Consider the following 21,099-nt stretch of genomic DNA (forward strand, 5'->3'; position numbering starts at 1 on the left):
GAGTATAAGGTGGCGTCAGGATGTTGGGACATAACAGAAAGAAAAGTCAAATGTTGATGACAAAAACGATGATAAGATAAAAAAGAGGAGAGACAATGAACTATACCTAAGGAAGGTCTTGAAACAAGTGAAATCATGGAGGACTTTGATAAAATGGGGCAGATATAATCATCCAAATAAGAGGGATGTGTGACAGCACGTTTTGGTCGTGAAGAGATGGGTGGAGGGGGAGTGGGGGGGGTGAGGATGTCGGTGAAGAGGCCAAGGGAGAAGGAGGAAGAGGTGAGGGGCTATGAGGAGGTGTGGATGGTTGGGTAGGTAGAGAGTAGGAAGCTAGCAATCCAATGCAGTTCAATACAACAAAGATTTCTCCTTTTCCAAATACAACCAAAGCAAAATCAAATCAAATTGCCAAATCATCACCAATCAAAAACAAATCAAACAATCAGCATATGTGAAACCTTCAAAAAATTTTAAGGAACAAAAGTATATAAAAGGAAGCCCCTTTTTTGTTTTGTGTATGGAAGTTGCCGCAGATGGGAGGTTGCCTGACGGAGACGACGAGAAAGTGTCGGAGCAGAGTGCCGAAAAGTGCAGCAGAGGGACGCAGTGCTGAGACAGAGTGAGATAAGAGAGTCACAGCAGAGAGTCGCCGGAGAGAGATGGTCGAGAGGTGCTGCGAGCACTGGGAGTGAAACGAGAGTCGCAGCAGAGAGGCCGGATAGAGGCAGCCGAGAGATGCTGCGAGCACTAGGAGTGAGACGAGAGAGTTGGCGGGCAGTGAATCGTCGGATAACTGAGAGAGGCGACGATGACGGACGTCGGAGACGAACACCGGAGACTGAGAGATCTGAGAGAGATGCAGTGATGAGACGAGCTGAGAAGGATGAAGGTGCAGCGCTGATACTCCATGTGCTGCGCAGCAGAACCCAAAGAAAACAGGATAAAAAAAAAAAAAAAGCTAGGTTAAGAAAAAAGTTTGTTTTTGTTTTTTTCTTCTGCTCTGATACCATGTTAAAAAAATTGGGAGAAGAATAATTTTTCTCTATTAAATTTCTTATTACAAAGGTATATATATACACGAGAGAAGTTAAAAATGGAAAGTGTAAATTTCTCTTAAAAGGAAAGTATATATACCTCTAATAATATTAAAGATTATTCAGAACAAGAAATGTACAAAAAGATTATTACACCAATTTTTCAAGCAATGTATCTACTCCGGGACAGCTACCAACTTCAGCACGTGAGCTTTGGATACTTTAACTTGACGTAAATTGTTGTTGTTGCATTTTTTTTTTTTTTTTTATTTAAAGAGCAATTTAACTTGCCGTATTGTGTAACCTTCAAAAATTGACCTCAAGCTCAACCAGTTTCCAGCTCGGCCACAATGTAGACCAGTGAGTCATGCAGTAGCAGCATTATCCAGTCAGCAGACGCTGCTCTTCCTCCTCTAGTCCTGTTAACCATTTGAATCCAAGATCACATCCTGCCTTTGCAGCAATCTGAAATTGTTCTCTTGCCATCTCTACTGGATCCAGCAAAGGACTTCCAGCATTCTTCTTTCTGGTCTTGGCAGAGAAGCCCCTATTGGAATTGAATCTCGTTATAGAATCAGGGACTTGAACACCTGACACGTTCTTCAACACATTAAAGCGAGAAATAAAAGGCTAAGAGGGGTGGGGAAACAAAAAAAAAAAAACGAAGATTGATGAAATTCTAGGTTTTAAACATTTGTTCAACCATCAACCATAATTATCTGGTGGTCCATGTGAACATCAAAAAGAATTTTCATTCAGTTAAGTGCACAAGTTACTGGTGATAATAGTGCCTTTTTTATGATACTGGATTACGGAAAATTTGACTCTCTCAGGTTGGAGCCTATTGTAATTAGTGACTCCAAGAAAACAAGTGCATTAGGCCATTAACTGAAAATCATTGGATCTCTACTTCACAAAACTCTAATGCACATTATATAGAAATATGTTTCAATAAGCATAACATTAAGTATATAGTTATCATAGAACTCCCATTTTAGGAGGAAAAAATAGGAGGATAATAAGATGGGTGTAGCTCACCTTGAAGAAGAAGAGATCCATACGCTATAGCTGCACCAGCATGTCCCTGCATATATGTGGAAAAAGTAGGAGTTTGTTAATAATAGCCTGAGCTGAGTGTAAAGTGTCATAGTTTTATACGCGCACACACATTCTTAGGCTGTCAGAGCATTAAGGACTACATACAGTGGGACAGAACAGGCAGGGAGCGCTCCACATGCCCTATATAAGCCCCTTCAACATTTAGCCCTTCATTTTGCTTTTCATCAAGCGCCTTGCATCCCACCCCCAGCACTTTTTTTTACCTTCTGGAATAATATCAAAAGAAAATCAAGCCTCAAGTCCCATTAGGATAGGGTCCGCTATATGAATCTCAATGTACACCATTTGGGGAAGTCAATGAACCTAATTGTACTTGAATATTTCTATGATTAAAAAAATCCAGTGTCCAAAAAAGAAAATGGCATTGCCAGTAAGCATCCGTTTTCTGAGAAAACATAAAAATAAACTGGCTGAAGAAGAACTTGGCTGTTTGTCTTGTAGAACCAATCAAACTGTTGATTGCAAGAGGAAGATGGTACAGGCCCAACAGAGGAAAGGGGCTTGTGAGAGGTGAGGATGGCAAGTTTTTGTCGGATTCTGTGGAATATTGGGCTTTGTGCAAAATATAAGGTCAAGCTTTGGAGATCATGCACTTATTCTATCCTTGGGGCAGGGTGGGAGAGGATTGTCATTGAATCAGATTTTATGACCTTATTAAGATGATGAAAGGTGTTTCCGACCAAATGAAATTTTGTTCAGTTCTTGTGATGTTGCTCAAAATTCGAGGGACCAGACCTAACAAGTTCATAATGAGCAATCATTATGCCAATTGCCAACTAACATTGTCAGTAATGTCATAGACGTCTTAAAAGTCAAATAGGTTCATTGTCCTTGATGAACCCACCAAGGTTGGATTTCCTTTTACTAGCTAAGATGATCAGGTTCACAACCTTGGGAAGCTCTGATTCGCAGCAACTTTCAACATTCCTGGGAATGTGTCTGTTCCCATGTTTGTTTTGGGGTTGCAATCTGACTTAACAGGAATCTCACATTCCTAGGGAATAAAAGACTCCACAAAATATGGGAAATCCCATTCCCATGCTCCTAAGTTTCATGGAAAAATCTCATTCCCATGAGAATCTAATATTTTTTTAACTAAATTGCACCCTACTATTTTCGCTGGGTGCGTGTTAATGATCCCATAATATAATTACATGATATAATTATATTTATAATATTGAATTATAATAATAATAAAAATATAAATCAAGAAAAAAATTTTGAAAATAAATAATATTATTATATAGTAATATTAATATAACATGAAGAGGAACTTAGGCGAAATTGTACGGTTGTTGCCGTGTGACCTACACAGATCACGAATTCGAGGTGTGGAAATAGTCTCTTACAAAAATGTAAGGTAAGGTTGTGTACTATAGACTCATTGTGGTCCGCCCCTTCCCCAGACCTTGCATACGCGGAAACTCTGTGCACCGAGCTCCCCTTTTTTTTTTCAAGTAATATTAATATAACATAACAGTTGAAATCCTAAAACCACATTGCCCTTCATTAAAAAAAGGGCAGCCTGGTGCACAAATCTCCCGTGTATACAGGATCCGGGGAAGGGGTGAACCACAATGGGTTTATAGTACACAACCTTTGTTGTGAAACTTGAGATTGTTCCACCTAACTTTACCACAGTTACAATTGTACAGGTAAATAGAGAGTGAATAATTGTGCAAAATTACACCAAGTAAATTCCTAGGGAAGTGGGAGGTCACAACGGACCGCTTCAATCCCTCTTTCCTAAACAGAATTTTCCTTAGACATGTAATTAACACAATATATTACTACAACTATACCCGACAAAAATTAACTATTGAATAGATAAAAGGAAGAACACCAGAATTAACGAGGTTCGGCTAATTGTGCCTACGTCCTCGGACACTATCAATCAATATGTCTCTATTGTAGAAATATTACAAAATGAGAGAGAGAAGAGAGAATGTGCCTAAAAGAGAAGTAGGCAATTTTGTGGATGAGATTACAAATGGAGGTGATGGGTTTATATAGGTTAGGAAATACCACTATTACAACCACTAATCACCTACCTTAGAAAAAAATAGTCCACCATTGAAGACTTCAATGATAATGGTAGGCTTCTAGAATAAGCCATAATTCAACAAATCTCCACCTTGGTGAAATTCCATCTCTTAACATCTCTCATAGATTCCATAATGTCTTCAAACGCGCTTGTAGCGCAAATCTTTCAATTTTTAACAATGTTGATCAAGTTCAAGCAATATTGAAACTTGACCACAGTTACCACTTTTGTCATCATATCAGCAGGATTCTCAGTGGTTCGAATCTTCTGGATTACTACTCCACCTTCTTCCAGAATTTCTCGAACAAAGTGATATCGAACGTCGATGTGCTTTGTCACTGAATAGTAGACTTGGTTCTTTTCTAAATGGATAGCACTTTGGCTATCACTTGATGTGCTTCTATTCAATTCCCAAATCTTTCATCAATCCTTGAAGCCAAATTGCCTCCTTCACAGCCTCTGTGACTGCCATATACTCTGCCTCTATAGTGAACAAAGCAACTGTTGACTGTAAGGTAGACCTCTAACTAATTGGCGCTTTTGCAAGAGTAAAAACATAGCCAGTAATTGACCGACGCTTATCCAAATCACTAGCGTAGTCGGAATCACAGTATCCAACAATACTATGATCATCTTGCTTATCCTGCTCAAATATTAGTTCAACATCTACCGTATACAAAATGTATCGTATAATCCATTTCACAGCTTGCCAATGTTCCTTTCCAGAATTATGCATATACCTGCTCACAACTCCAACGGCTTGTGAAATATCGGGCCTTGTACACACCATGGCATACATCAAGCTACCAACAGCACTTGAATACGATACTTTTGACATGTATTCTCGTTCTGCTTCAGTTTTTGGAGACATAGATGCATTCATCTTGAAATGAGGAGCAAGCGGAGTACTAACAGGTTTTGACTTCTCATCCATACCAAAACGCTTCAGTACTTTCCTTAAATATTGTTTTTGAGTCAAACAAAGCCTCCCCAATTTCCTTTCTCTACTTATCTCCATACCGAGAATTTTCTTTGCTTCGCCTAGATCCTTCATCTCAAACTCCCTATTCAACGGAGCCTTTAGTTTGTCAATTTCTATCTGACTCTTGGAGGCTATCAATATATCATCAACATAAAGAAGAAGATATATGAAAGATCTATCTTGTAGCTTGCAAAAATACACACAGTGATCATATTTGCTTCTTCTGTACTTTTGCCCCATCATAAACTTGTTAAATCGTTTGTACCACTGCCTTGGGAATTGCTTTAATCCATACAACGATTTTTCAAGTTTGCACACCATATTTTCTTTTCCAGCAACTTTGAAACCTCCTAACTGAGTCATGTAGATTTCCTCTTCCAAGTCTCCATGTAAAAATGCAGTTTTCACATCTAATTGAACTAGTTCCATATCCAATTTTGCTATCAAAGCCAATAAGATTCTAATGGAGGAATGTTTTACTACTGGAGAAAATACCTCATTGTAATTAATTCCCTCCGTTTGTGCATAGCGTTTAGCCACCAACCTTGCTTTGTAGCGAACACTATTTTTGTCAGGAAATCCATCTTTCTTTGTATATACCCATTTACACCCAATTGTCTTCTTTCCCTTCAGAAGACTAACAAGCTTCCATGTTCGATTCTTATGAAGGGACTGCATTTCTTCATTCATGGCTTCCCTCCACTTTTCTTCTTCCGAACTTTGGATTGCTTCATTGTAAGTAACAGGAGTATCATCGTTTGCAATTGGAGATGCGTAAGCCACCATGTCAACAAAGCGAGCAGGCTTTCTAATTTTTTTCTTTGGCTTACTCAATGCAATAGATTCATGTTGCTGTGGAGGTTCTTGGGTTGAAACCTCTTCTACAGGCGACTCTTCTTCTACCATAGGAGAGTCTTCATTTTCTGGGTAAACAATTCTTCTATCAAGCTCCACCTGTTTTGGAGCACCATCTTTTTGCTCAACACTTTCTATTGTCACCTTTAAAAAAGTGGATTCATTAAAGGTAACATCCCTGCTAAAGACTATTTTCTTTGTCTCTGGACACCAAAGTCGATATCCCTTTACTCCAGAGGTGATTCCCATAAAGATTGCTTTCTTAGCCCTCGGATCCAGCTTTGATTCCTTGACATGATAGTAGGCAGTGGAACCGAATACATGTAAGGAATCATAATCTATAGCAGGCATTCCAAACCATTTCTCCAATGGTGTTTTACCACAAATAGCAGTAGATGGTAGGCAGTTGATGAGGTGGCAGGCATATGTTACAGCCTCAGCCCAAAATTCTCTACCCAACCCAGCATTGGATAACATACACCGAACCTTCTCCAACAATGTTCGATTCATACGTTCTGCCACTCCATTCTGTTGTGGTGTACTTCTCACTGTGAATTGTCGTATAATACCTTCATCTTCGCAGACTTTAAGAAATGGATCACTTCTATATTCTCCACCATTATCTGTACGGAGGCGCTTGATCCTTCTGCTTGTTTAAGTTTCCACCATATTTTTCCATCTGAGGAAGACTCCTAACACTTCATCCTTAGTTTTCATAGTATACACCCATACTCTTCGAGAAAAATCGTCAACAAAGGTCACATAGTAGTGTTTTCCTCCCAGTGAAGTTGTCTTGGAAGGTCCCCACACATCAAAGTGAACATAATCCAAAATACCCTTGGTATTATGGATTGCAGTACCAAATTTCACTCTTGTTTTGATCCCCTTTGATGCAATGTTCACAGAAATCTAGCTTGCAGGTCTTTGCTCCCTTTAATAATCCTTGATTTGTAAGAAGTTCCAAGGATTTTTCACCTGCATGCCCCAAGCATATATGCCATAACCTAGTTGCTTCTATTTCTTTATCATCAGAAGAAACTGTTGCTGTCGTCCCAATAACTATACGACCTTGATAGTGATACAAGTTATTGTTCTTCCTAATTCCCTTGATTACCACAAGTGCACCAGAGATGATCTTCATGACTCCGTTTTCTGCTGTTACTTTGAATCCCTTTGATTCTAGGGTTCCCACAGAAATAAGATTCTTCATCAAACTTGGTACATATCTAACGTCCGTCAATATTTTGATTGATCCATCTTGATTCCTCAAGCGGACTGAACCAATCCCATGTGTGGTAAGAGGGACATCATATGCTGTGTAGACGACTCGACCTTCTAGTTCTTTAAAATCAAAGAACCAATCCAGATTGGGACACATATGATGGCTACACCCAGAATCTAGTAGCCATATACTCGAAGAACTAGTTGATGGCGTAGCAGCAAGCGAAAGATCTGAGCTCCCATCTTCGTACTCAGCCACATTTGAGATGGCTTTTCCTTTATCAGGTTTGCCTTTATTCTTTAGCTTCGGACAGTCTTTCTTCCAGTGTCCCTTTTCCCGACAAAAGGCATATTCATCTTTGTTTGGTCTGGACCTTGACTTGGATCTCTCTTTCTTTTTACTATTCTGGCTTTATGAACGGCCTCGAACTACTAGAACCTCGTTAGCTCCACTTGTGCTTTCAAGCTTGTCCTTCTTCCTCAATTCATAGCTGTACAAAGCAGCACAAACATCGCCAAGAGACACTTTATCCTTTCCATGGAGCAGAGTAGTTTCAAGAAACTCAAACTCCTCAAGAAGGGATCCCAACAACATCAAAGTCAGGTCTTCATCTTTAAAAGTCTCATCCAGATTAACTAGATCAGTAACCAACCTATTAAAGTTGGTGATATGATCATTCATAGTGGTACTGGAGACATAAGTGAAACGAAATAGTCTCTTCTTCATATGGAGTTTGTTCTGAGAGCTTTTCTTCAAAAACTTTTCCTCCAGTGCCTTCCACAACTTGTTTGCAGAAGTTTCCTTACAGAATGCATACTTCTGTTCTCTTGAAAGACACGATCGTATTGTACCACATGCTAACCGATTGATGGTCCCCCATTCTTTCTTCTCAATATCTTCTGGTTTCTCTTCTTCAATGGCAATGTCTAGACCTTGCTGAAAGAGAGCGTCTAGAACCTCACTTTGCCACATACCAAAATGACCGGTGCCGTCAAAAATCTCCACTGCAAATCTGGCATTTGTCACAGTAGTTCTTGCCAAAATAGACGAGTTTGATGTGGATGCTTTTGCACTATCTGCCATCTCTGCCATAAATGCTATTCAATAGTTGCCGATGCGGAATGCCAATAACCCAAGGAAAACTTTTCTGATGTGGAAGATCAGACTAAGCTGCAACCACAAAGCATACTAAGAATAACCTTGGCTCTGATACCAATTGTTGTGAAACTTAAGATTGTTCCACCTAACTTTACCACAGTTACAATTGTACAGGTAAATAGAGAGTGAATAATTGTACAAAATTACACCAGGTAAATTCCCAAGGAAGTGGGGGTCACAACGAACCGCTTAAATCCCTCTTTCCTAGACAGAATTTTCCTTAGACATGTAATTAACACAATATATTACTACAACTATACCCGACAAAAGTTAACTATTGAATAGATAAAAGGAAGAACACCAGAATTAACGAGGTTCGGCTAATTGTGCCTACATCCTCGGACACTATCAATCAATATTTCTCTATTGTAGAAATATTACAAAATGAGAGAGAGAAGAGAGAATGTGCCTAAGAGAGAAGTAGGCAATTTTGGGGATGAGATTACAAATGGAGGTGATGGGTTTATATAGGTTAGGAAATACCACTATTACAACCACTAATCACCTACCTTAGAAAAAAATAGCCCACCATTGAAGACTTCAATGGCAATGGTAGGCTTCTAGAATAAGCCATAATTCAACAACCTTATCTTCCATTTTTGTAAGAGGCTGTTTCCGCGCCTTGAACCTTTGACCTCTAGGTCACACGGCGACAACCTTACCGTTGCGCCTAAGCTCCCCTTCACATTGCCCCTCATTATTTTGGTTAATTGGATTATTTATTTTAGAACATAATTTTAATTTGGTAAACATTCTTAGGTTTTTGGGCTAAAAATGTGATTATTCTTCATATATTATTCATACAAAAGTTAAGGGTACAATAATAACTTTTTGAAATGCATTCCCATTCAACACAGACATGGGCATCCTATTTACATTTCTATGAATCTTATGACATGAACCAAACAATATCATTCCATCAATTTTTTTTTTTTTTTTTTTTGAAAACCAAATGCTCACTAAGTCAATATTTTAACTGTTTCTCTAAATAAATCACAGTGCATCACATTACACACAAAGCATACAGCATACTTCAACAGGAAATATTTAATAGGTGTGAAACAGAGTACCGTGGGTTATATTTCCAATAGTGTTTCAACATGAAGCAGAACAACTAAATTCTAATTTATCACGGATGTGATAAATGGTTTATTAATGGAACTTAAGTGTAATGGATTTCAAAAAAGATGAATAATAAAACGCAAGAGACAAATGAAAAAACAGTAATGCAGCTACTAATAGCAACAGTTGCATTAATGTTCAGGATTAAGGTTACATTTGGTTCATAGAATGCTTGTTCCTAGGAAGATATAGTTATAATAGGTTATTACAATTTTTTTTTTATCAGTATAATAGGTTAGTACAATTAGTAATATTCTGTTGTTGCAAATAACAAAGTGAAACTCTTTATTTAAAACAAGGATACACATGGAACAACTATTTCCAAATTTTCCCCACGGCAATAGAAATTCCTTTCTTATTACATGTTGGATGAAATTATAAAGAATAGCTATTACCTCTATTCCCAAATTTCTCATTATATTCCATCTTATTCCAAGGAATAGCTCTTCCACTAACCAAACATAATATAAACTGGTATGAGGGTGAGGCAGAGGCTTTGTCCTAGACTCAAATAAGAAGCTCTTTAAAATAACTTACTCTTCTAGCTAAGAGCCACCTTGTTCAAGGCAATCAAGCAACAACTAAGGGGGTGTTCAGTACCACTTCTCTTTTTTTGTTCACCATTTTTGGTGCAATATAATGAAGGTGAAAATGCATTTTTCTATGTTGTTGATTTTTTTCTATTTTTATTGTTAGTTTTCAGAAATTGTGGCTAAAACAGAAAGGTGTCGTATTGTATGTGCCAATCGCCATTTAGCGAATAAACCTGTCGATATTTTTTATAGTTTACAGTTGCCGTGCTGTTCCCACAATTTTTTAATATCCAAGATTCACATTTGTATATTAAATCATTCCATGAATAATTTTAAATAAAAAATTAAAATAAAATGACTCTGCGAATTAAAATATGGTTAAAATAAAAATATCCATAAATTTTCTAAATTTTTTGTTTAAAAAAAAAGGTCATTCAAAAATATTCTTTTACCGTTTTTCAACCGTCAAATACAATAGAATTGTTCTTGGAGCACAAAAAGTAGTAATTTTTAAAAATAGCTTGCTGATATCACTAACACAGAAGAGATCATCTAGAGACAGAAATCTAGGGCTCTTCTCCCACCGAATAGCATATGTTCACCGCAGGTTCAACCCCTTATCCCTTATCAACACAGAGAGAGAGAGAGAGAGAGAGAGAGAGAGAGAGAGAGAGAGAGAGAGAGAGAGGAAGCATTAGCAGATTCTACAAGGATCTTTATACTGATCCAGAGACCTGGCGACCTATAGTTAACAGCATCACCTTCAATGCCATGAAACCTTCCACAGTGCAGCAGCTTAAAAGAACCTTTAATGAGTAGGAGATTTTTCAGGCTATCAAAAAAGTAAAGGAGATAAAGCTCCAGGCCCTGATGGCTTTACTTTGGTTTATTTTCAGGCAAACTGGGGACTCCTCAAGCAGGATATTATCAGCATTTTACCAACTTTTACTGTACAGGCATATTCTTGAGTAATTTGAACTCCCCTTTTTAAACCTTGGTCCGCAAGAAAATTGGGGCTTGCAACAATACGGAGTTTTGCCCCATCAGTCTTATGAGTAGTATCTATAAGAATTCTATCCAAACTCTTTTCCAAGAGTCTTAAAAAAAGCAAATCCAGAGGTGTCATTAGCCAACACCAACATGCTTCTGTAGTAGGAAGGCAAATCATGGATGCAGCCCATATTGCTAAAGAAATTGTGGACAGAGAGAAAGGAAAGAAAGAATGGGACGGTCTGCAAATGGAAAAGGCCTTTGATCTAGTGAATTGGGATTTCCTACTTCATATTCTCTAAAGAATGGCTTTGGGGAGTTGTGGTGTAGGTGGATCCATCAATGCATCTCAACCCCTTCCTTCTTTGTACTGCTTAATGGCTAGCCATCATATGTTTTTTGATCTACCAGAAGTCTGAGGCAGCGGATCCCGTCTCTATCTTGTTGTTAATGGAAGTTTTAAGCCTATTCTTGATAAAAGCCTCTGAAGGAGGTCTCCTCAAAGGTCCTGGCATTGGAATGAAATAAGAGGGAGATGTGAATCTCCTACTACCTGTTTGTGACTGATACCATTATTTTCAGAAAAAATGAGCCTCATCAGAATCAATCTTAGCTGTGCACTCCGTGGATTTGAAGCAATATTTGTGTTGAAGGTGAACTTGGGAAAAAGCAACCTCATTCCACTTGGGGACAGTTGTTAGGGGCCTCTCCTTGCAGGCCTCTTGGATTGCAAGTCAGGGGCTTCAGGCAGTTCCAATTACTTACCTTGGCCTTCCTCTTTATGCTAAATTCAGAGACAAAGGTGTTTCGGACCCCATCATTGGAAGATTCAAAAGAAAGCTGGCCAGGTGGAAAAGGTGCTACTCGTCTAAAGGTGGGAGACTTATCCTCATAAAGAGCACATTTTCTAATCTTCTGATCTAGTTTATGTCCTCTTCTCTATCCCAAGCTCAATTGTAGATGGAATTCAAAAGATATTCATTTGGGGGAATTCAAGGGAGGTTTCTAGATACCTAGTAAAAATGGGGGAGTTGAACAAGATCTTTGATACGGAGGTTAAGGGCTAAAATCCCTATCTACATTCAATAAAGCCCTCCTCAGGAAATGGATTTGAAGATTCTTGAAGGAGAAGGATAACCTACGGAGGAAGTCATAGCTAAAAAAAATATGGTCTTCTGCATAATGGTTGGATGATTAAAGCCAGGACAGGAGGGCATGGTGCCAGAGTTTGAAATCCATCAGAAAAAATTGGAAGGGTTTCTTCCCTTTCATCAGCTTCCAAGTGAGGAATGGTAATAATGTTCTCTTCTGGCATGACATATGGTGTGGTCAACCCCCCTTAGCATCAAATTCCCTTCTATCTTGCAGTTTGGCTTAGGACAAGAATGTTCCTATGAGTAGTCATCTCCAAATTTCCCACTAGGGAATAGTTGGAACATCCCTTTCATTAGGAATGCTTTAGACCGGGAAATGGAGCAACTCACTGACTTTTATGATTGCTTATACAAAGTCCACTACAGTAACTATCCCAATGGGATCCTAAATAAAATGACTGGTTTGCAGTCAGATCCTCCCATAGGAAACTCAGTCCCCAGATAGAAACTATAAATAACTTTCCTTGCAAATCCATCTGGAAAGCAGCTCCCACAAAAGTTGCTTTCTTTGCATGGGAGGTAACTCTTGGGAAAAATACCTTTTTTTTGTTGATAAACAAAGCATTGTATTAAAAGAGAGAAGAATATACATCAGAAAATCAGAAAAAAAAAATAGATAAATAAAAGACAGGGAGAAAAAGAAATCCTCCCTTTCCATCAATAGAACTAGTTACAAAGAATGCAACCTAAACCAAGAACCAAACTCAATGTACAGGGTCAACAATCCTTCCGCAAGTCTTCTAGAACCAAACTCAATGTAACAGAGCCAACCGATCCCGCCATAAGTCTTCTACTCCAAACCAAAAAGTTAGCAGTAGCCACACCTTTGAATATTCTAGCGCTCCTTTCCAACCAAAAACACCAAATAATAGCCACAACAGTGCAACACCATAGAATTTTCCTATCCTTTCCTTTGCCGAAACCCCTAAAGATAATGGTATAAAAGGCCTCGTGTATGGAGAGGCTCAATTTTCATCAAATATACCAAATAATTTATTCCAAATAGCCAACGTGAAAGGGCAATGAAGAAAGAGATGTGCACAAATGTCTTCACTCATACAAATGCAGACAGGAGCTTGTTGTGTTTAGAGAGTACATAAATAGTTAATTACATCCTCTTGCACTGCTCCTGGACAAAAACCTTGTGCGACTTAGCCATTTCGTTAATCAAACATCAGTATGTTATTGCCAGAACAGTGGAAGGAGAGTTATGAGCTTGGAAAGGAATCCATGTTAGTGAGGACTAATAGGAGGAAGAAAGCCTTGTCGCTCATTCCTCTTGCCATCTTTTGGTTTGTGTAGAGGGAAAGGAATAAGAGAGATTTTAAAGGAATGGCAATGCCCTTACATGTTTTCAAAGACCACTTGATTACTACTGTCACTAGATGGCATGGTGCTTTGTCCTAGTTAACTCATGTAATTCTTGATTTTTTTTTATATCTTCCAGCGCAGGTAAGTGCCTGTTGTTTGCAGATGGGTGGCATCCAATTGATGCCTTTTAGTGAAATTTTCTTTGCTGATTAAGAAAACGTGAGTTCAAAAGATAAGTTTTTTCTTTATAGCAAAAGAAGACTTCATTAATAGGAAGAGAATTTAAACGAGGGAGAATGATATATCTCCCAAAAAAGGATTGGAAAAATCCAGAAAAAACAACTAATAAATACCAAAAAATAAAAGATCAACATGCCAATAAGTTCCTCCCATCTCCATGTAATTCATGGAAACTAATTCCTCTTTAAAAACCAAAGCCAGCGCACCAGAGTGAGGCCAAATACTGAATTTTATCCCAAACCAGCATGCAATTTAATATCTTCCCATTGGATATCCTTGCATTACCCTCCAACCATAACCCCTATAAAACTGCAAGTATTCCACAATTCCATAGGGCTGCCTAGTCCTTTCTCCTACCAAAGCTTGTGAAAGAAATAGCTAACAATTCACCAACTGAAGAAGGGCATACCCAGCTCTCTCCAGATATACCAAAAATCATATTCCAAATCCTCCAAGAAAATTCACAGTGCAAAAGAAGACGAGAAGCCATCTCAGAATTTTTGAAACAGAGCACACATACATCGGGAGAGAGAACCTTCAAAGGTCTCCTAATTTGCAGCAAGCTATTAGTATTAATTTTATTGAGCACAACCAACCAAGTGAAAGCTGTAATTTTTGGAGGAGCCTTGGCCTTCCAAATGAAACAATAGAGTGGGAAATAAGAATTGGAGTATGTCAAGATTTCAAAAAATATACAAAAAAACACTCCCAACTGATCCAAAGACCAAAGATCAAACATCCCCCGCCCCCCCCCCCCGGGCGGCAAAGAAAGATCTCCCATTCAATAGAAATAACAAAGAAGACAACTCCACCAACTCCCTACCATTAGGAGGTTCTCTAAAATGGAGATTCCAAGAAACTAATGGGCTACCCAAATCCCCAATGAAGAAAGATATGGATCTATTTTTCTTGGAGCTTAGTCGAAATAGACAAGGGAATGAAGTGGATAAGGATGCACAACCCAGCCAAAGTTCTTTCCAAAAACAGATCTATGAGCCCCTCCCCACCTCAAGATTAGTGTAAGGGATGAAAGAAGGATAAATATGAGAAATGAACCTCCACAGACTCCCCAAAGAACATTTTTTTATATTTATTGTTATAATATATCTTTTATATTCTTTTTCATTTCATTATTCTAATCAATTTTTTTTATTGTAATTTGATTTGAGGACAAAAATTAATATGTATTCAAGAAGGATTTTAGTTTGTTACAGTTTTGAAAATATTAACCGAGCAAGTTGCTCGTCTTCAGTTTTTAGTTCCTGCTCCTGCATTAAGTTTTTGGTTTCTGATTATTTTTTTCCCACAATTTTCATTATTTAACAAACAACCCCCAAGATATTTTACTATTCTGGCTGATACAGGCCTCTCTTAAGCAATTAATAACTGCATTCAATTAAGCAGTAAGATGAATTTCACCTTCTCTGATGCCCTATGGAAACACCATATTGCTGAGGCAACATCTTTCTTCACACAATCCCCTGTCAGATATACAGCACCTAGAAGGTAGAGTGCACCTGGATGCAGCTAGAACACAACAAGCTCCAATAAGATTATGATACATTCAGAACTCAAGAAGGCATTGTCAATTTATTTGTCTTGAGAAAGTATACCTGGTCTACAGCCTTCTCCAAATAATAGAATGCCTGTTGATCGGACTGAACATGTTCATTCTATCCATAAACCAAGTTAAAGAACATCAAGACCATGCGATGGTAATCCGGAAAGCATTTAAATTTAATAAAGACCATCTACAAAAGTAGTTCTTTATGTGTGATGTTTGTGGGCAGCCACATTAAATTGGGATTGTGAAAAAATGAGAAGTCTCCAGCAGGCCACGCTCATAGAAAATTGAAAATAACCTTAATTTTTTTTTTTTTTCCCCATTGGCAAAAAGGATAAAAGATTCATTGGTATGGAGATTCTGAGAAAGGAATCTTTAAAAATACAAAAACAGTACCTATGTGTGGAACAGTGGAAGCCCGCCCTGCCCCCCTCCCCCAAGAAAAAAAACACAAAAAATAAAAAAAAATGGAAGTACAAACTACCAACATAAATTTCAACATCCAAAAGACTAGAATTAAATGACCCTTTTCCCAGCCGAGTTCTGATCCATCTCTCCTTCAAACAACCACCACTATTGTATCCAAAATATTATAATTAAATGAGCCTTTTCCCCAAAAGTAAACCAAAAAATTGCAATAGGGGATGAAGTTCCAAGTCTTTCCTTCACTCTTCTTGCAAAGAGACCTTGCCAAGTAAGAAGTCACCCTCTCACAGGCTTAGAGCAATCCACCTAATTGCCCAAAGGCAATACAAAACTCCCAAAGGTTCAACAATGTGCCAGAGCCTAGCTTCTTCTTTACAAATTATCAATAGTCAAAATTTATTCTCAAGTTTCCCAAGAGAACATGGCAACCTTCTTTGGAGCATTGTTTCCAAGGAAATTTCCCATATCCAAATTCCTCTTGGCCATTACCTCATAACACAACTTTATTGAAAAGCAATTATTGTTGGACAAATTCCATTGTACTTGATTATTTCCTTATTCCCTTATTGATTCCATAAAGCTTTTGATAAAAGCACAAAACCCCAACGCCCGCCCCCCCACCCCCCTCCTCCCAAAAAACACAATATACTACATAAACACACACACACACACACATGGACGCATGCATGCATGGAAACATACATACATACATACATACATATATATATGTGTGTGTGTGTGTGTGTGTGTGTGTGTGTGTGTATAAAAGAAAACAATCTGCAAAAAAGCTTCTTTATGAGTTGGCCAAAGTAAATAAATTAGAGAATCAGGAAATAAGAAGAGCCTCGTCACACCAAATGTCATGTGTAAATAGAAAAGACAACCAATTCCGTACCTCAAATTATAAGGATATTTTTTCCCTTTAGGAATAAAAATCAAATGGTCACTCCATAAATCACACCTATTTTAGATTCCCACCTTTTTTATCTTCTATGCAGTTTGCAACAGTAAGACACCTCTAAAGAGCTCACCTATTCACCTTTAAATTAAGTGATTTTTACATTATTAATGTGAGACTAGCACTAAAATTTTTAATTTTCCAAATTTACAATTTGCCTTTGATTTTTATTATCTTCTCTTGAGATTTCTGCATACACACAATTTGTTGTGGATAAGCCTGTTTAAATAAATAAAGCAAGATTCTAAAGCTAAAAGTTGAAAAAAAGAGCTGCTATAAAGCATGTTGCTGGAACTGGTAACAATAACACCAAATCAAGTGCCATAAAACAAAGAGTACCAAAGATAGAAAAATAAAAATTTCTAACAAGAATAACATGAAAAAAAAAAATCATAAAAAAGATAAACTCTAGAGGTAATAGGTTGACAAATTTTTGCAAAGATGGAGCATGTTGTATGCCATTCAAAGAAGACTGCCATCTTCAGCATGGTGACAAGGCACACAAAATGTGCTTCCACGAGTTAATTCCACAGTACATCATTAACGTGCATAAAAACACAAATTACCAAAATACTGATCACTGCTACAACAGCATCCAACACCTGATAAAGGTTTAAAAATCAAGCACAATATTGTATCACATTATGAATGTACTCAAACAATAACTCTGTTAACTTCTAGGCAACTTGAACTTACTAGCCTATGACCATAAACAAGGACAGCACATACCAAGACCATGCACCAGCGCTTCAAAAATTTTTAATCATAAAAACAGTTGTCAACATAAGCCCAGAAACTTTTCAGAGTCTTGAAGATACATTTTTATGCCATTGAAAGTAGATGACAACAGAACAATCCTTGAAGTTCTAACTCTGCTGGTTTTTCACACACAAAATCTACCATCTCAGGAAGGGCAGAGGAAAAACCTAAAAATGTAGGATTGTTCATATAAAACTGCATAGAAAGTTAAGTAATTAATACTAAGCATAGAGATGCACTGACAACTATAAATATTCCATTCCCATCCTATTTCATTCTACAAACAAAGCGTAACATTACATTCAAACAATCTAAGAACCCTCACTATAGGAGGACGTTGTGTTGGATTTAGCAGAGTGGCAAGAACATGATATGTTGTTGTCCTGTGCAGATTATGCTTTTAAAGCTTCTCAAGTTACAATAGAAATCTCAATAATATAAACTAAAATGTGAGACTAATGAAAACTTGCTGGTGGCTCCTTATATGAATCCATCGACAGAACTTAACACCTCCAAAATGCAAACTACCTAACATGTATAGGCATCAAAGCAAGCATAAGGAGCCTAACCTCAACTCTTAAACGGCAACCCAATTCATATTGTGCATCTGGATCACCCATCTCTGCAGCTTCAACTAACAAAGCAGCTCCTCTAATAGGATGGAAAATGCAACCAACAACAATGACAGGTGGAGATAAACATAAAAAGGTATATAGGTGAATTTCAAAAACAAAACCAAATGGCAAGCAACCATTACTATTATTAAAAATTCACATGTTTTGCAGGTTAGAGGGCTTAGCAGGTTAAGGAACACCAAAATTCTAAATCAAATTCCACACTTAAAAGCTTCCAAATGTCAGATGAAGGATCTAAGAGCATCTGGAAAATTCAATCTAAAGACAAACAAATGAAAATTCTAGTATTTTTCTAATTTTGAAAAAAATGAACTAAGTAAAACTGTTATTTTATGCTTAAATAACATTTGAAATGTCAGTGAGGTAATAATGTCTAGAGTGCAAACAATTGCAGGGACAGCAGCAAAAAAAAAAATATAGCCAAGAATCATGTAAGAAGAGAGATAAGTTCCCTTACATAGCTTTACATGCCCCTGGAACATGGTATTTCATATGTAATTTGGCCAACCAGTATCTGGCATGGGTGTTCGAGTTGTCTGCCTCCAAAGCCAACTCAAAATTCACTTTTGCAGCCTGACATTAAACACCCACACAAGGAGTGTTGGGGCTTCGTTAGATCTAAAAAAAATTTCCCGAGATAAAAGTTACTAAATCACAAATCCACTTAAAATTCCTTTGCCAGCAAATAAATTCTAAAATGAATCAAGGTAAATCAATTGTTAATTCTACAACTAAAGTTGTTTATCATACCCCCATTACTTATATTGGTACACAATTCTCCATCATCATCATCAACTGACCTAGCTATCAGTGTCAAGAAATACAAAAACAATAAAACACCACCAATATCTCAAAATTAATTAAAGGACCACATACAATATTTTCACCAAAAAATAACAATAATAAGAGCAACCCTTCAGCTGTATAATGTATACATAAATAAATTGACCAACATATGCATATTCATATGCACATAAATGAATTCACATAGGGAAAAAAATGCGTGCGGAAAGTTGGCATACTGCTTGAAAGACATGATGATTCAACATTTTTTTGATAGAAAAAGAAACCCATAACAGCAAAGAGAGAGAATTACAAAGAATAGAAAATAAAATATCTCCCTAAAAACAAACAGAAAAAAAAAAAAAACCCAAAGGGTGAACCCAAAAGGAAGCAAAGAAAACAAATGTAACCCATAATAAATCTAGGGAGTTCTTTTGCCATTAAAACTCCTTGCATTCTTTTCAATCTGCAAAGTCCAAAAAAACAAAAAGCAAAAAAAAAAAAGAATAAAATAAAAACACATCTTCAGAAGACCATCCCTTTCTTACTCCTTATAAAACCCCTATACCGTACAGCAGCACCACCTCATCAAAAATTAATAAGGGGTCGGCCCAAAGCTGCTTAGCAAATATTACTGTTGGAAAATAGGAATGCATAGAGGCATATAGACGTGTAGCCATAAATGGACTCAAGATAGCATCACAAGAAAGCTAGAATACATGATTAAGAAATGGGCATTACCATAAGTTAACAAATTAATCATACCCTAAGAAGAGGGATAAGACGGCGATCGTTGAGTTCAGTGTAGTCTATGACTCTATCCACCTCTTTCACAGCACTCCACCCTTTTGCAATGTACTCCATAGCCTTCTTATTTCTATTGTGAAGTTCTCTCTGTAAATCAAACCCCTAAAAAAGATGTAAATTAAAAAAGTTCAGGTAAGGGAAATTTGGGAAGGTCGAAAAACTTGCCTTCGGAATGAAGTTCCAACGATGAAGGGCATAATGTTTCACAGTGGCCTTCGCAAGGAATAATCTAAACATCTTATTTTTCTATTATTTATGCTTCAAGGAATCAAAAAGAGAGGCATTCATGAGTTTAAAAAAAAAACTGAAAAAACTGGGTGAGGAAAGAGATGCGTGATTAAGGGCTCAGCCCAAGTTGAGAATGCAAAATGTTTTCTCCCTCTTTATTCTTTTATACAAGCTAATTTGGTGATTTTGGACCGTTTCGACATCGCTTCGTAATCTGGACATTACTCTCTGATCCGAGTTTCGATTGAGATGATTCAAGAAGATATGGAATGCCAAGCAAAAGTTCTACAACTTATGTTTTCAGTTTTGAGAAATATTGACTGCATCAAGGTCAAAATTAGGCTTATAGTTGCTGCACCTGCACTACTGGCGTTTTGGAATGTTCCTTAGCCTGCAATTCTAATACGCGGATTTGGCGTAGTTTATTTTCGAAAGTTTCTAGATCTGGTGCATGAAAAATTCCAACTATAAAACCACTTTACTAGTTATATTAGGACTTTATTTTATTTTTAATGTTTTCCTTAATTAGTCTGATTTGGATATTGTTATTAGAATATTTTTAGAAGATTTGGATATTGTTATTAAAATATTTTTAGGAGATTTGATAGGCTTCTAATATAGGGAATGAACGTGTAAAAGGGGGAGAAATCATCAGACTTGAGACGCCTCTCTCTCCCCTCTTCACACACGCCTCTCTCTCCCCTCTTCTCTAACTTCTCCTTCGAGTTTTCATCATGGCCCTACGTGGATAAACTTTTATAATTGGTCAAAGAAATGGGAAGCCTTGGAATCAATAAAACTATGAGATCTAATTTGTTTGTATTGTTCAATTTATGCTTTGAGTATCGGATGTTCTTATGTGCCTATTTTCGTGATTGTCTCGTTTAATTACTAGGAGGCCTACTAGTTTATTATTCGTTACAATCTACTGCTAGGTTAGATATCAAATTCGTAATTGTTTGATTACTCTAATTTGTGAAGCAACTGAGATTTAATGATTTTCTGCATCAGAAATTATTAGATCTTAGGAGGAACACTCGACTAAATTAAATGCAACCGCTTACGCTTGTGTTGTTTAGCTTTATTGATCTCTCTAATTCTTAAGGTTGTTACTATATTAAACCTTTAGCGCTTGTCTTGGGTTGTTTAGTAGTTAGGGTTAATTAGATCGC

General features: G+C 37.3%; 1 protein-coding gene across 4 annotated transcripts; it reads right to left on the reverse strand.

Moving 5' to 3' along the window:
• Positions 1-1,023: 1,023 nt before the first annotated feature.
• Positions 1,024-20,064, reverse strand: LOC131159627 (uncharacterized). 4 transcript variants are annotated; one of them, XM_058114666.1, is made up of 8 exons: positions 19,865-20,064; positions 19,658-19,786; positions 18,567-18,682; positions 18,044-18,125; positions 15,381-15,440; positions 15,187-15,294; positions 2,076-2,121; positions 1,024-1,627 (listed from the first exon to the last, which is right to left on the reverse strand). In XM_058114666.1, exons 1-8 carry the CDS (start codon positions 19,934-19,936, stop codon positions 1,419-1,421), a joined length of 822 nt encoding a protein of 273 aa, XP_057970649.1. In that variant the 5' UTR covers positions 19,937-20,064; the 3' UTR covers positions 1,024-1,418. The 4 variants fall into 4 exon arrangements, with proteins under 4 accessions (XP_057970649.1, XP_057970650.1, XP_057970651.1 ...); XM_058114667.1 differs by having other exon boundaries at positions 1,024-1,584; positions 19,865-20,062; XM_058114668.1 differs by lacking the exon at positions 19,865-20,064 and adding an exon at positions 18,860-18,913 and having other exon boundaries at positions 19,658-19,736.
• Between the last annotated feature and the right edge of the window lie 1,035 nt (positions 20,065-21,099).

The sequence above is a fragment of the Malania oleifera genome, chromosome 7 (assembly GCF_029873635.1).
Source record: "Malania oleifera isolate guangnan ecotype guangnan chromosome 7, ASM2987363v1, whole genome shotgun sequence".
NCBI lineage: Eukaryota > Viridiplantae > Streptophyta > Magnoliopsida > Santalales > Ximeniaceae > Malania > Malania oleifera.

Excerpts from the sequence above, each read along its gene's own strand:
- LOC131159627 (XM_058114666.1), bottom strand. The coding sequence starts at position 19,936 with ATGTTTAGATTATTCCTTGCGAAGGCCACTGTGAAACATTATGCCCTT. Across the intron at positions 18,126-18,566 it reads CCAGGGGCATGTAAAGCTAT|AGGAGCTGCTTTGTTAGTTG; the intron begins GTAAGGGAACTT and ends CCATCCTATTAG. Across the intron at positions 2,122-15,186 it reads TCCATAGGGCATCAGAGAAG|GGACATGCTGGTGCAGCTAT; the intron begins GTGAAATTCATC and ends ACATATATGCAG.